Source organism: Harpegnathos saltator, unplaced genomic scaffold, assembly GCF_003227715.2.
Source record: "Harpegnathos saltator strain DR-91 unplaced genomic scaffold, Hsal_v8.6 scaffold15, whole genome shotgun sequence".
NCBI classification, from domain to species: Eukaryota; Metazoa; Arthropoda; class Insecta; order Hymenoptera; family Formicidae; genus Harpegnathos; species Harpegnathos saltator.
The window spans coordinates 1184692-1199910 of NW_020229928.1; the positions used below are offsets into that span (position 1 = coordinate 1184692).

Here is a 15219-nt window from a genome sequence, read left to right on the forward strand (position 1 = left end):
TATTCGGATTCTGTTCTCGAATCGACGTGGAGAGGAGCTCCCGAATGAAACCGAAGGAAACTCTCCGTCGAAGATCAATATTCTCGGATCGAAATTTGTCCGAAAATGAGAGAGAGAGAGAGAGAGAGGAGAGAGAGAGGGGGAGAGAGAGAGAGCGCGCGCACAATTCATCAACCTCGCGACAACTTCCGATGCGTACACTCTGATTTTTTCAAATATAACGCGAAACAATACGAGATATGAGAAGCATTCTCGGGACGTCATAGCGTCGAAATGGGATTTGGAAGCCAGCTCCCAGAAGAACTTGTCCTTTCTCAGACACAAGAAAAGACATCCAGCGGGCTTTGAGTGATAAAAAGTCGGCTTTGCGAGAGCATCCGACGGTTGATCCGAGAAAGGACTTTTCACGAGATAAATAAAGAACGCACCGAGAGAAAGAGAGAAGAATAATATATATATATATATATATATATATATATATACGTGTGCATGTATACACGCACGGTCGTTCCGCCGGGCGCAGAAACGATTCGACCGCGCGTCGTCGCGACGGAATTCGACGGTCGGTGACGTTAATCGGGTTGTTACACGTCAGGACGGCGGTTGATATATTATCGAGCCTGCCGGAAACGCGACCTAATCCGCGATAGGTCACCGCGCGCGCACGGTGACGTCGGCAGACAGCGGTTGTGGGATACTGGGTTACCAGTGCACAGCGACTTGATGAAGTGCACTCGAGTGTACTTGACTTGTGCGAAGACGCTGAATATGCACCGGCTCAGCTCAGCTCAGCTCAGCTCAGCTCGGCTCGGCTCGGCTCGGCTCGGCGGATGCCGGCTGTCGGCGCGATGTATTACTGCGGATCTTATCCCGACCAATGTCGTCTATATTGGGAACGATTTGCATTTCAAACTGGCTCTCATTGTGTTTGTACGTGCGCGACACGGTGTCTCTCATTCTCCCTTTTTCTCTTTCTCTCCGTGTGCCGCTCCTTTTTGTCCGTGGAATCATCGCGTCGTTTCCTTCGCCGTCGTCGTTGGCGCGAACGAGCGAACGAGAACGCGTCGGGACGCTCTTCTCCGGCTTTCCTCGAGAAACGACCGGCGCTTTTACTCGCGTATCGAGACCGAGTACGAGTACGCGCGAGAAAGAGGATACCTCGTCGTTAACGTCGTAACGACGAGAACGATCGGCGAATCGAGACGACTCTGGGTATAAAAGGGTCCGAGGAATAGCGCCGCGCGCGATCGGCTCTGCCGCGTCAGGATCTCGTCAGGAGTGTCGCGCGTGCTTCTCGAGATCGGACGGATACTTAAGGGTGCTTAATTAATTAAAATTGCGAATCTTCTTGGGAACAGAAATATGTAAAAAGAAGTTTGGTTCATGTGCGTTACTTTTACACGTTTACGCGTGCGAAAATAACACATCTGGATGTAAACAGCAATAGAATATAAACGGCCGATTATTCGCTTTACCGCAGCGGCCAGCGGAGAAATTTCAAGGAACGCGCACAAACGCGTTTCTTAATCGCTTTACGACGGAGGACGGTCGACAATGGCACTTCGTACTCGACGGACGGATCCTCTCTCTCCGTCCAGGATCACCGCGAAACTTTCGAGGGGAACGAGGGTGTCGCCATCGCGCTGCAAAAGGAAACGCCGTACGACGAGGTAGGCGCGCGCGCGCGCGCGCGCGCAAGCAACGGTTGCAGCGGCACGCGTTCACCAAGCGTTCCCCTCGCGAGGGGCCGCTCTCTCTCTTGCGGAATACGTTGTTACTTCTGCTCGCGGAGCTTCATTCCCTCCCGCACGTGCGTATATCGAGGAGGATATACGCACGTGTATACGGTAAGCATAATACGATAGCGGCCAGCCGCTCGCGGTGCTGCTGCATCCGTTAACAAGATCATTACGACGTCCTCTCGCATCCGGAATGTCCGGCTTTCGGGGATTTGGGGGAGGGGGAAATTTTCCCGATAAATTAACGGGAAAGCGTTGCGATAACATGCGGATGGAAAAATCGAGTCACGTCCGCGGTGCGCGCGCCATCGAACGGCGTTTTCACGGCCGTCGCGGTGGCGAACGAAGAATCGGGCTTTTCCGCGATAATGCGGCGCGCGTCGCCAGTTACAAAAATAATCGCCGCGAAAAAACAATGTATGTGTAACGCGGGAACGCGAAAAATTCCGGGGAGAAAGGCGGGAAGAAGGAAGCGGAAAATGAGAGAGGAAAAATACGTCGCGATCGAGACTATCTCGCGAATTATCGATGATATGGAGAACAAATATTTGGGAAAGGGAAGACATGAATAATTCGCAATCGCGGAAGATAAATATATATCATTCCGGTGCGTCGGTTGTCGCAACGGAGCGAGGAAAAATATGGTACGCAAATACACGTTGTTCGTTCCCCCCCCTCCCCCCCCCTCTTCATCGGATTCGGGATGCGAGGAGAGTCGTTTATTCGGCGCGACATTAACTTAAGGAACTAAAGGTATTGTCTGTCTGTCGAATAGATAGGTTGACAGGGGTGGTTCGCAATCGGGCGACGCAAGCTTACCTTGCTGCCTCTTTCGTTAAATATGATTTCCACATCAAGGATCGGTCCGAATTGCTGAAAAGAGAAAATATTTGGTTGTGAGTTTCTGCTGCGTTAAACAACAATACAGCACGACGTTCATGCTGCGCGCAACATAATATTACATAAATGTTATATTAATATAACAAAATATTAGATATTAACCCGCGTCTCTTGGACGGAGGTGGTGATGATGGCGGTGGTTTGACGCAAATTATAATTGAATTTTGTGTCAAAGGAAATTAGCCCGGCGCAGGAGCTTTCTCGTTTCATTAACTTTTTAATTAAACTTTTATATTTTAATAACCGTCATAACGCGCCGGGGAGCGCGATTTCAACAGACTTCTGCGAATTTCCGCCCGTAAATATTAAATCGAAGCGCGAGCCTTCAATGTGAACGCGCGCGGTCAGCTGTGAGTCGAAAAAGATGGGGGCGAAAATCACAATCGTAATGAACGAGTAATTGAAAGAGCGCTCTGCTGTCAGCCTTTGTTAACAAATTAACAATTCTCCGCAAGAATACACACGCGTATTCTCGAAACCTAGATGGTTTCTCGAAAAAAAAGAAAAAAAAAAAAAAAAAAAAAAAAAAGAGAGAGAGACTCGGTACCCTGAAAATTTTCTTGGTCTAAGACATTGAGAGAATACATTTCGCCGCGAATATCTCCGTTTTGCGACTTCGACCGACTCGCGATACACACACCGGAGGGGAAATCGATAGGAGAAAAATGCACTGGACAGCGAGAAAGCGCACTTTGTTTGCCTTTCCAACGTTATAATCGGAGGATGAAACGCGAGCGCAATCGTCGCCGATGCGACGAGCGGCAGGTAAACAATGAGCGCGGAAATAACGAAAGGGAGGTCAGAGATATACTCACCCCGAACATCGCCCTGAGGTCAGGGTCTCGGAAACGGAAGGGTATGTTGCTGACGTGCAAGCGCTTTGGTTGACCTTTGAGGTCGGTGCCCTGTGTCGCTGTCGCTGGCGTTGTCGCACCTGAGGTGACAGGTACTAACGTGGTAGCCTCCACGCCGCCTTCAGGGCTCGCCTCATTGCCAGCACCCGTCGCTGGCGCCGGTTGCTGGCCGCCGCCATTCGCGTGTGCCGCTGCCGCAGCCGCCACCGCAGCTTGAAACACCTCCGACTGTCGACAGAAAACAACAAATGGACATTTTAGTGAGCTCTCTCTCTCTCTGTCTATCTCTCTCTCACACACACTCTCACTCTTTCTCTCTTTCGCGTGTCATCTTCCACGGTGACACATTTAAACGCACACGTTAAATGCGGCCGGAGAATGCGAGGTAATGCTCATACAATACTGTAAGCTGGAAAATTATCATAATTATTATATTTATAAGTTTGTAAGCGTAGCTTTGGGAGAGAGAGAAACAATATTCGTTTCTTCGTTTATTTCGTTTGTAGAAGCGCACACATCGTGGAGTTTGTATAAAAATGATGTTTCATTCGTATAACAGATACTTTAGTGATAACACGAGATTTACGGTACGGGCTGGCGCAATTTTCAGATCTCAAAACGCTCGTGAGGAAATTCTAAGACCTAAAATGTTTTGCAAATTCTAAAGACTCTGCTTCTTCGTTCTTTCTTTCTTTCTTTCTTTCTTTCCTTCCTTCCTTCCTTCCTTCCTTCCTTCCTCTAACGAGGTTCTCTTTCTTCCTTCGGGATGCAGATTTATATGTAATCGCGTCGCAACGTTAGACGGTAAACGACAGTAAGAATACGGCGGGGATTGACGGCGCGAGTGTTTCGGTAAATTTACCGTAAGACGACCGAGCATCGTCGGGTTAAGAAGATAAGCGATAAGCGTGCAAAGTAATTGATGCGCGACGATGACGACGACGACGATGTTTACGAGAGCAAGTAGATTGATAAAAAGGAGACGACGCGCGTAGTAGGGATCGTCGCGCACTGTCAGGGTTAATAAATGGTGCAAACAACTCGGTCGATGTAGACTGCAAACTTTGGTTCGCGATACCTTGGCTGTCGTAATGTATACGTCGACGTAATACGCAACGACGACAGCGCGCGGAACTGACGGGAAGTGTAATAATGACTGCGTTTCCGCGGCACGATGAGGCATTGCTTCATTTGCAGCGTACAACACGCGCGCGCGCCGTATAATTAGCGCCAGATGGAAAGAGATTCGTCGCGTTATGGGCGGACTTGATATTTTCCCCTAGAAAATATCCACAGGGACGTTAATTCGCGCGCGCGCGCGCGCGTATGCGACACGAAGCCCCGATGTAACGACGTCGCGACGAAAGTGTTTTCGGCGAAACGGGAAGTAATTAACGTTGCAAACAGCGAGAGAAACCCATGTAGTTAATCTCGCTCGGATTATCGTCATTCCCACGACAATACGCACATTTGTTTCTTTTCTCATTTCATTTCATTCTTTTTTTTTAACAAGAAAGTAATAGTGGTAAAATGCGCATCAGGTTATTGTCGTCGGCATTGTACAGCGACGTTTGTTGCAACAATGATTTTGCCGACTGTGATTGATTTATGGCGCAATTATAATGACAAATACGCGAAACACACACAACTTCCCAGAAGCGATCGATCGTGTTTCCTCGGTGGAGAGAACCCGAGACCATTACGTTGTTTTCGAGTGCGCGTGCTTTTTCCCCGATCGAAAATCGAAAACAATCCGCAGCGGATTTCTCGAGATTTCTCCCAGGCTTTTTCTCAGGTGCTGACGAACACCCTGAATGTATAATGTGAATTGCGTTGCTGCGTGGTCGCTGGCGATTGATGTACCGATGAAATGGTAAATCAATGTCAGTAGTTGCGCGTTAATAATTCAACGTCGTAAACGATAAATTACACAGCGACGCGAGTGTTTTCTCTCCTTCTCTCTCTCTCTCTCTCTCTCTCTCTCTCTCTCTCTCTGTGTGCGTGTGTCGCAAGAGCACGGAGAGACTTTACAAACTTGCGCGTTCTAATCGACGAAACCGACGAGCAGAAGAGATCTCCCGTTTTTCGATGGAAAATGGGCGAGTCCACGCGGCCGCCATAACACGTCCTTCGCGAGACAAATCTCTTCCATTTCGCGTTGCGCGGCGCAATCGACGCGCGTCTAAGATACCAGCGAATTATCAGCAAGCTCCAAAAAGTCTACCCAATCTCGTGGCCGGGCTGTAAACGATGATTTACAATGTACGTGCGAGATCCCGCCGTGTTCATACAAACGGGGGCGGGGGGGCACGGCATGATCGCGCCGGCAGAATTCGCCGCGGAAACGGCGAGTGGTAATATCTGAAAGTGGTCGGCCGAACGGCCGACCTTATCGCGGTCGCAGCTACTGGCCGGCCGCGCAAAGTGAATGCACGCCGTGCGCGGCCGGACGCGCCGCACATACGAAGGTTTCGTTATTTTCGGTGGTGATCTGCTTTCTATGCGCGAATGTGCGCGATTAGCTCGACGAAATAAAAGAGACAAGGGGAGAAAGAACGTAAAGGGCGTGACCATTTCTCGAGGCAGGCGAACGATAACTGGCAGAAAGGCTGTTTTCTTTCTCGATAAATTCCGCAACGTACGTTCGACAAGTAAATTTCTCTTTCCATCCATTCGCGGAAGGGTTTTTTTTTCTTGATAGCGATTCAAGCTGTGACTTGACTAAAAAAGTAGTAAAACGCGGAATATTAGCGCGGCATTACTCGGGTTATAATATAATAATCGAGGTATAGTAGTACTTTGAAAAATTCGGATAGCCGAGACTCTAAATAGAACCAATTTCTTTTCAGTCGTACATGCTTCACAGATATTCAGACGTTCGTGTAGTTGACAAATGTTCACAAATATTAGCACTTTGAAATTTTGTGATTTGAATATAATGTGCCTCGCGGAAATTAAGAGCTTCGAGCACAATTTATATAGTTTCCAGCTGTGACAACATTACGGAGCAATGCGAGCGTCGGTAGAAAACGTGAAGGGGATCATCGCGTGAAGTTTGTGCGCGTGACGCGCGAATTAATTTCGGCACGCGATTCTCGCGGAAACTCATTCGCAGCGAGATTACACGTCGCTCTCATCGGCGTTTCATATTGAATTCGATTAAATTCACAATCGCGCGCGAGAGATTCGCGTTCCCATCTGGCGGAATTGTTGTACGCGGATGCGATAACAATAATTATCTCACCGGTAACGCGCGAATTACTCAGTTAAACGGTTACTCGTTTCTATCGAGAATACACAACTGCCCCTTCCTCGCTGTGTAGGTAAGCGCCAGCCTTTTTGCGGCCGATTGTTAATTTTTGCGCGCGAAATTGTGTGTGCCGGTTCGCGAACTGCCGCTCGGTGAATTATTTCGCCGCGTGCGATGCGAGCAGATTATAGACCGCGACGACGGGGGAACGTCAATATGCTGCCCGGGTGAATTTTTACGACGTCGGCGAGAGCTTGTTTCGCGGGAGATTGAAACTTTTTTCTTCCACTTCCTTTCCTTTCTTCTTTCTTGCTCTTATTTTTTCTTCCCTCAACATCGTCCCAATCTACATGCGCAAAAACGGCGAGCAAAGCGTGCGGCTCGGCCCTCGTGACCAGGAGGGAGCGGGGCGGAAATTTATAACGGGGTGGAAAGCAGAATGAGCCAACGCGCGGACGTAAACCGTCAGACGTAGTCCATGCATCCCTTCTTTAACGCACCCCCGCCACTCTTCCCTTCCTACGTCTCATACATACCGTCTACCTCCTGCTTCATCTCGCGAAAGTGATGATTACTCGCGGCGAAATTTCGACAATTTCGCTCCTCGCTCCGCGTCTCCTCTCTCTCTCTCTCTCTCTCTCACCGTTCTTTCGTTACTTCTTCTTTCCGTGTCCCTTTTTCCGCGCGTCGCCGTTTCCCTTTCAGTCATTTAGCAACTCCCCTACAATTGTCATTCGTGAATTGTCGTTCGTTATTATCGACGCATCCAGTTTCTGGGAAACGATAGAATCCAATTTGTGCAAATTTGCTGATTTCATAATAATACTTGCGTCGGAACGGAAATCGGAGGTTTCTAAAATGTTCAATCCGATTGTCTTTGCAATTAGTCTTGTCACTCCTCGAATTAATCTGATAATTAATACGCAAGCTATCGCGCGGATGGAAATTTTTTTATCGATCGACCCCCGTCCAGCGGTCACACGAATTGGGGTCGTCGGAAAGGAGAAAAGATATAAATTGCCATGCTTTCCCAGGTATTTCTCACGACGTGCCCCAAACGGGAGAGAGAGAGAGAGAGAGAGAGAAAAGAGAGAAGGAGAAAGACACCTCGCGGCTCTGTGCTCCTCTCTTTCTCTCTGCCGTTTTGCGATCGCGGAAGAGCGCGCACGCAGTCGTTCCAATTTGGCGAAATTACTCCGATTTGACGGACGACACCCGTTGCGCGAAATAATCGGAATCGCGTCGGCATATCTCTCCTCTCCCCCCCCCCCATCGACTTGGCGGATATTGCCGGTCCGGTATTCGGCGGCTGCGCCGCTCATTATTCTTCCCACGACTTGGACGGTATTTGCGCGGGCCGTAACGAGCGCGTCGCGATGAAACGCGATAGATTTCGCACAGAGCGCATTTCTCCATCCGTCAGAACAGAATCAGCACACGCTGTTATCCCAGCTAGCTCTGTCTTCAGAGATCACCTCTGTTCGAGAACGACTGTTCAATCGCCGCGCTGTTGTCGACCGCGACCGTTTTATACATACGTTAATCAGCGCTTATTTCTCGGAAGGTCGACGACATGTGTTGATAATTGCTCCATTGGATAAATCCATTAATAAAAGCCATCGGGAGAGAATGTGTCTCTCTTCCGCTTCTCGCGCTTCTCGTGTGAATGATCTTCTCGTCTCAGCTAGGCGATCGAGAGAATCTCGCGAGCGAGCTCCGTCGCGCGGTCATCCGTCTCGTGTATCGTGTATTATCCACGTGCGGCACGACGCGCGTACTCTTCGTACGCGATGCGAATTTAGTGCGGATCAGATGCGCGCGTTAAATCACCGCGCGCGAGCGCGCTCACACGCGAGGAGTTGCGCGAGATAAATCCGACAAATGATGCAAACCGCGGAAGACGGATAATGTCATCAGGCCGGCAACGTTCGCGGATTCTGTACAGTTCGAGAAGCTTTTAGTCTGGCATGAATAATAGAGACGTGTCGCTACCGTGGCAAGGATTTATAGCCGTTCGCCCCAAAACTCCGAGCCATTTGTTTGCCCTTTTACTTCTGCCGGCCTCCGCGCGCGGTCCTCGGCCGTGCCGTGCCGTGGTTCGCCTTAAAGGATCGACAAAAAGATTCGCGGAGAAATAAATGGAGTGACGCGTGTCGTCTCGGGGAAAAAATACCGCCGTCATCAATTTGCGAAAATTATATCTCTTATATTTTGCTCCCGCGCACGCGCGTAGCGTAGCGAACAAGTGGCTGACGCGTTCTCCTCGTCCTCGGCGGAATTGAGTCCTCTCTCTCTCTCGGAGATTAATCGATCACGCAGGGGCTGTGAAGTTTGGCGACTCAAGAAAGGAGAATCCGTCGTTCGCGCGCGATTGCCGCGTCGTCTCGTGTCTGACGCGAAGTGTTTTTCGAATGGTCTTTGCAAAATATCCCCAAAGTGTTTCGAAGAGAGAGAGAGAGGGAGGGAGAGAGAGAGAGAGGGAGGGAGAGAGAGAGAGGGAGGGAGAGAGAGAGAGAGAGAGAGAGACGATCGGTTACGAAGTTGCTTTATTCCGAAGCATCGCGGGGAAATATATCTTTCGAAGACTCGTCAATTTTTTCGTTTAGGAGAGAGAAACAATATCGCCCGGATCATTCCTTTACAGCACGGGACGCGAAAGTGACAAAGATGCTCTATAAATTCGAAGGTAATCGTTCTTCAGCGATTCAAGTATTTCGTAGTTTAAAGTTGAGGCGCGTGACGGAGAGAGAAAGAGAGGGGAGAGAAAGAGAGTCGAAAAGTCGATGACGAGTTGTAGTAATATCTTGGTAATTTTCGAGTTTCGCAAAGTTTCAATCTCTCGCGAGCGAAGAGAGAAAGAGGGGGGGGGGGGAAGAGAGAAACTTAAGTAATCAAAGAGTTATCAAGAAAAGCGTTTACCACCACAAAAGAGGCCGCATTACGGCGCGTGATCCTTTCGTGCAACGTGACGGAAAACAATAAAGCAACGCGACGGACTGATGGCGCGCGGGCGTTTTCCTCGGAATATACCGTCGGCGCGACGACGGCGACGGCGACGGCGACGGCGACGACAAGGACGAGGAAGGCGACGTCGAGCGACCGGCAATTCGCCGCTACTTGACGATTTTCATAAAGTTTCAAACCGGCGGCCGCAACTTGATATTCATTAACGGCGGGTTGTTGTCGAAGAAAAAGAGGAGAGTGAGAGCGCGACGGGAAATTTTCGTTCGTTCGGAGCGTGCATATTGCGAAGTTTCGCGCCGGCGAGCTCGACGAATAGCTCGGAGCTCTCTCTCTCTCTCTCTCTCTCTCCTCTCTTCAGCGTATTCGAGTACCGGCAAAGCGGCCTCTCGACTTTTCGCGACTAACGAACGCCGCTGAATGCCGCGGACGCTTTCAGTGAGCAGGAAAAAAAGCACGTAGAGCCGAAGAAACTCTGGTTTTCTTTTTCTTCCTTCCTTTTTTTTTTTCACGACGCTTTGGAACGCACAAAGAGCGCCGACGGACGGACAGAGGGGCAATAGGAGGAATGGAGGACGGATCCTCGTACTAAATCGACGTCGCCTGCTTTTCTTATCTTCCTTATTGAAAAATGACGAAGAGACAAGTAACTTTCGAGTTGTGAGCGATCGAGGGATTTTGAGGAGCGCTTCCTCCCCATGAATTAAATTCCAGTAGTGCGCGCGCGCACGGAAAGGCAGGAAAAGAGAGAGCGAGAGAGATAGGGAGGGAGGGAGGGAGGGAGAGAGAGAGAGAGAGAGAGAGAGAGAGGAGGGAGGAGGATCTTGCGCTTCGTTACTTTAAAATGCGCTCATGGAAAAGTTTGCCTTACGACCCAGATTGTAATTATAATTATTACATAATGCAATTATGATAATGAGCGAAAAAGTGCGTTTCATATTCGGAGCGCTGCGGAGAATTAATTAACAGACGAAAGTCTCCTCCGACTCGATCCCGCCAAGAGCGAGAGCGAGCCAACTTTGAAATAACGAAGCGGAATCGTCGTCGTCGCGGGACGCTTTCGCGACGTTGGGGACCGCGATTAAACGATGACGCGAAAGAAACATCGGTGTGTCGCGCGCGTTTCTTATGCGACGCTCGAGATTTCCACGCGGAACTATGCAGACGAGAGCGATGACGACGTCGTCGGCGGATTGTTAAAACGAGGGTCGTCCGCCCTGTGCGAGTTAACTCGAGAGATGAAAGAGAAGAGGGAGAGAGAGAGGGAGAGAGAGAGAGAGAGAGAGAGAACGGAGAGAAGAGGACAACGACATTTCACGTCATGCCGGGAAACTCGAGCGAGCGCGCCCCGTTGAGCGCGTCTGTATGCAGCCAGATAACTAGAAATGCACGCACGCGCGCACGCACGCACGCACGCATGCACGCACGCACGCACGACTATGCGCGCGGAGAACATATGAGCGCTACGTGCGCTATAACGTCGCGCGCTGTACATACCGTCGTCGGCGTAGCCAGGATATTACGACACACCGGCGTAATTATTATAAAGAGAGTCGTCGCGAGAGAACGCTCTCTCGGTCAGCGAAGCATGATCCCCCAGCCTCCGCGCGACTTGCGAGAATCGCCGATTCTTCAGCCGTGACTTCAGCGTCGCATTAGGGCGCAATTAATGCGAGTCGCGCGAGTCGTCGAGCGTAGCGTAATTCTCGTCGTTTCTCGCGGCGTCTCGTTTATGCGCATCGCGTATTGTTCACTTGAGTTATTCACACGTCAACCTAACCTCCTCGGGGGTGAATTTATTTCAATTGTGAAAGGGATCGAAAGTGATTTTCAACTTAAAATGACGTAAAAGTACAACGGGTCCATTAGTCATGTGTGGTGACGAGATACGGTGGATATAGACAGGTGCGGTAGACAGCTACCGCGAGATGTGAGAAATGTGAGAAGAAAAGGAATTAACGCAACCGCTGAATGGAAAAGACAGGCGGCAAATAATTGCCGCCCCAACGACAACTTCTCGCTCCCCTAATTTCGCGTCAAAGCTCGCGGCGTTGGACCGCGCGTGAAATCATGGTTGCGATTTAACCGAGTCAGAAATCCGCCCGTGGCAAACCAGGCGAGCGTATGTCGCTCGATTCCCCTTTCTCCCCCTTCCCCTTCCCGTTTCCATCCCTTCTCCCTCCTCTCGTACATAACGTTCCGTAATTCCGCATAATATAATATACGTGTTCGCCGCGTCGGCGTCGCATCGGTGCTGGCAACACAATTGCTCCGCCATCCGTTCGCAATGGAACCACTGCCGGGGAAAGGCAGAAGCGGCGGAGGAAGCGCGCTGGAACAGAGGAGGGAGTGGAGGAGGAGGAGGAGGAGGAGGAAATGCATGGCAGATTCGCGCGTCCCAGGTGATCTCACGTGCGTGAAGTCGGCTGGTCGGCCGAGCCGACACGGAGAGAACTATGCGCGCGCGGCCGGCGCTTTTCGACTCGATGACCAAGAGAGCTCGGACCAGGTTAATTGACCAAACGCAACGCGAGACAAAGCAGCCGCGACCGGAACCGCGACATTGTTCGCGAATTGTTCGCGCTCCGCGTGGCCGTGTCCGGCAGCGATCGTCAGTCTTGCTCGGCGTTTAATCGAACACGACCGTGCCGAACCCGAGAGCTCTCTCTCTCTCTCTCTCTCTCTCTCTCTCTCTCTCTCTCTCTCTCTCTCTCTCTCTTTCTCCCCTCACCTCTCTTTCTCTCTCGGGCACTGAGAGCACAGAGCTGTCGTCGTGCTACGATTAAACGACATTACGCTCGAATTCGCAATTCACGATCTTGATTCGCAAAATAGCGGCGCTCGTAACGAAATGAAGAATCTTCGACGTCGATCGACGTCGAGCAGCTGAGGCTGCTCCGACGGAATTCGATTTCGGAGCCATCGCTGAAATTCTCCGCAAAAGCGGCGCGTCGACGACTTCTTCGTCTTTTCGACGAGTTTCGAGTGTGACGTAATCATTGCTTTTGGTCTCGTTGGAATCTCGTTGTGAGTCTCCGACCGTCAATTTGGCGCGAACGCGGCCCAAAAAATCTATCTATCCCAAAAAAGAGAAAGGGAAAAAATGAAGAGATAGGAGACCTGTGTGATATCTCATTCATATAAGCCGATGTTTTAGTTGCGAAACTTTTCTCTCTCTCTCTCTCTCTCTCTCTCTCTCTCTCTCTCTCTCTCTCTCTCTCTCTCTCCCTCCCTCTCCCTCTCTCCTCCCGCCTTCCTCTCTTTGCGACTGGTGGAGAAACAGGGCGGTTATTATTCGTGAATTTTGGCAACTGCACGCGCGAGTTTAACTCTGCCACGGTGAACTCGCGCTCGGATTTACGGTAATTCCAGTTACTCTCTCACTATCGCGAGAGAGCGCGGAATATCGTGATCGTTCGCAAGCGACGAGAGCAATCGCCGCGCGAGGTGACTCGAGAACATGCAGATTGTTTAACCGTTAAATATATCGGACTCGGATATAATTCAAAATCGCCGCAAAACTGATAATTCGTCTCGTTCATGTGCGCCGCGATTCTCTCCCGTATCGCGTTCTCCTCGACACGGCTGGCTCGACGGCGCGGCAAACCAACTGGAATCGCAACTCCGTTCGCGGGCGAAAACACGCGCGGTTGAGCGCGAGGAATCGTTCTCGAGCGAGAGAACGAGAGACAGAGGAAGAGGATGATGAAGAGAAAGGTAGAGAGAACGAACGGGGCGAATGGGAGAGATCCCATTTGACCGGCGTCATTGTCGATGATGAATCGCACGGGATGTGCAAGCGCTACTTTCGCCGCGCGCATTCGTTATGCATACGGTATCGCTCGCGAGCGGCGCCAAGGTGCTTTCGCATTCGGAGTCTCGCGCGGCTGGGCACGAAATCAATTATCATCGTCGTCGTGTACTGTCGCCCGACGACCTTTCCAGATATTTATCTAGCATTAACGCGATCGTCGTTATTCTCACTCGCTCGTTCGTTTGTTCGTTCGTTCGTTCGTTCGTTCGTTCGTTCATTCGTTCATACGCGTTTCATACCGGTGGTCGTAAATCACGAAACGTGGAATCTCTGCTCGCGGTGTCGCCGATGCTAATGAATCGAAGAGACGGCGAAAATGCATTGTAGCTTCGAGTTTCCGCGCATCGTCGATGCGAACGAGAGAAAGGCAGAAAGAGAGAGAGAGAGAGAGCGAGAGAGAGAGAGAGAGAGAGAGAGAGAGAGAGAGAGAGAGACAGCGTACGCGAGTTTCGAGTGAATTAATCTGGGAACAGGCGAGGGGACAACGCGTCAGCCCGGAACTCTTTTTCGACGTCTCGCCCTCGCATTGAAATTCGCGATTCAAGCGATTCTCCGCTTCTCGAACTGACGTTGCACATGTCACGGGAAATTTATCTGAGAATATTTCATGAGATTGTTCGGACGGGAATACGACGGTGCACGTTGTGCGCCAACGCGAGCAGCCGAGTTCCACCTTGAAACGTCAACGCCTGACAATTTGCTCTGAAAGGAGACGTTACGAATAATGGCGATATCTTTCTGGGAAGCGGATCTAAAAAAGGGGACTTTAAACTCCTCCTGAATTTCTTCTATCGAAGATTTTTTGTTCCCCGCTAAATAAATATTTGATGGATAGATGGATAATATATCGTACGTTCCGGCAAAATTTTAGAGCGGAAAAATAACGGATGAGAGACAAAATATAATATATGTAATATTATTATAGACAGAGAGAGAGAGAGAGAGAGAGAGAGAGAGAGAGAGAGAGAGAGAGAGAGAGAGAGAGAGAGAGAAGCGAGTGCTTTAATTACATTTTAACAGTCAGAGGCAGTTTAACCACGACAAAGTGATGACGAAACTTCGAAAACGTCGAAGCGCGGTTTAATCGATAAATATACTCGTAATACTCTTCATAAAATTGCGACTAATACGAGTCCCGCGCGACGGAGATAACGTTTTCACGCCGCGATCGTTTTAGCTCAACCTGCGGAGGTCACGACCGTGCGTCACGCCGGACAAAAAAGGCTCGTTGAGAATTCAAGGAGCGCCTCAGTAGAAATACAAGTCCGTGATCGTTTTCAAAAGACTGGCCGCTCGTTTCGGATGCAGGTCGCGCGGCGGCAAATCGCGCGCATAGAATCGGACCCGAGGCTGATGCGAGAAAGCGCAGTTAATAATCCGTAGGACGGGGGAAAGTTAAGTAGGGTCGTGCGCGGCTATACTCTGACGACGGAGTAATGCGACGAAATGAATAGCGGTTAGAATCGCGAAGCAAACCACGGGGCGAAAGAAAGGATCGTTAAGAGCCTTACGCAAGCTAGGTCCGCTTCAGCTCTGCGCGCGATTCACCAGCGTCTCTCTCTCTCTCTCTCTCTCTCTCTCTCTCTCTCTCTCTCTCTCTCTCTCTCTCTCTCTCTCTCTCTCTCTCTCTCTCTCTCTCTCTCTCTATAGTAATGTCCGCCTCTCTCCCAATTAGATCGCGCGACATCGATTACGTTCGCT

General features: G+C 50.2%; 1 protein-coding gene across 8 annotated transcripts in view; it reads right to left on the reverse strand.

Moving 5' to 3' along the window:
- The window catches only part of LOC105189470 (RNA binding protein fox-1 homolog 2), a 183867-nt gene that overhangs the window by 106628 nt on the left and 62020 nt on the right, over positions 1–15219 (reverse strand). For all 8 annotated transcript variants that reach the window (XM_025296639.1, XM_025296638.1, XM_025296633.1 and 5 more), the window contains 2 exons: positions 3455–3721; positions 2559–2612 (listed from right to left, as the gene is read on the reverse strand). In XM_025296639.1, coding sequence (XP_025152424.1) covers positions 2559–2612; positions 3455–3721 — 321 coding nt within the window. The remainder of the gene's footprint in view (positions 1–2558; positions 2613–3454; positions 3722–15219) is intronic.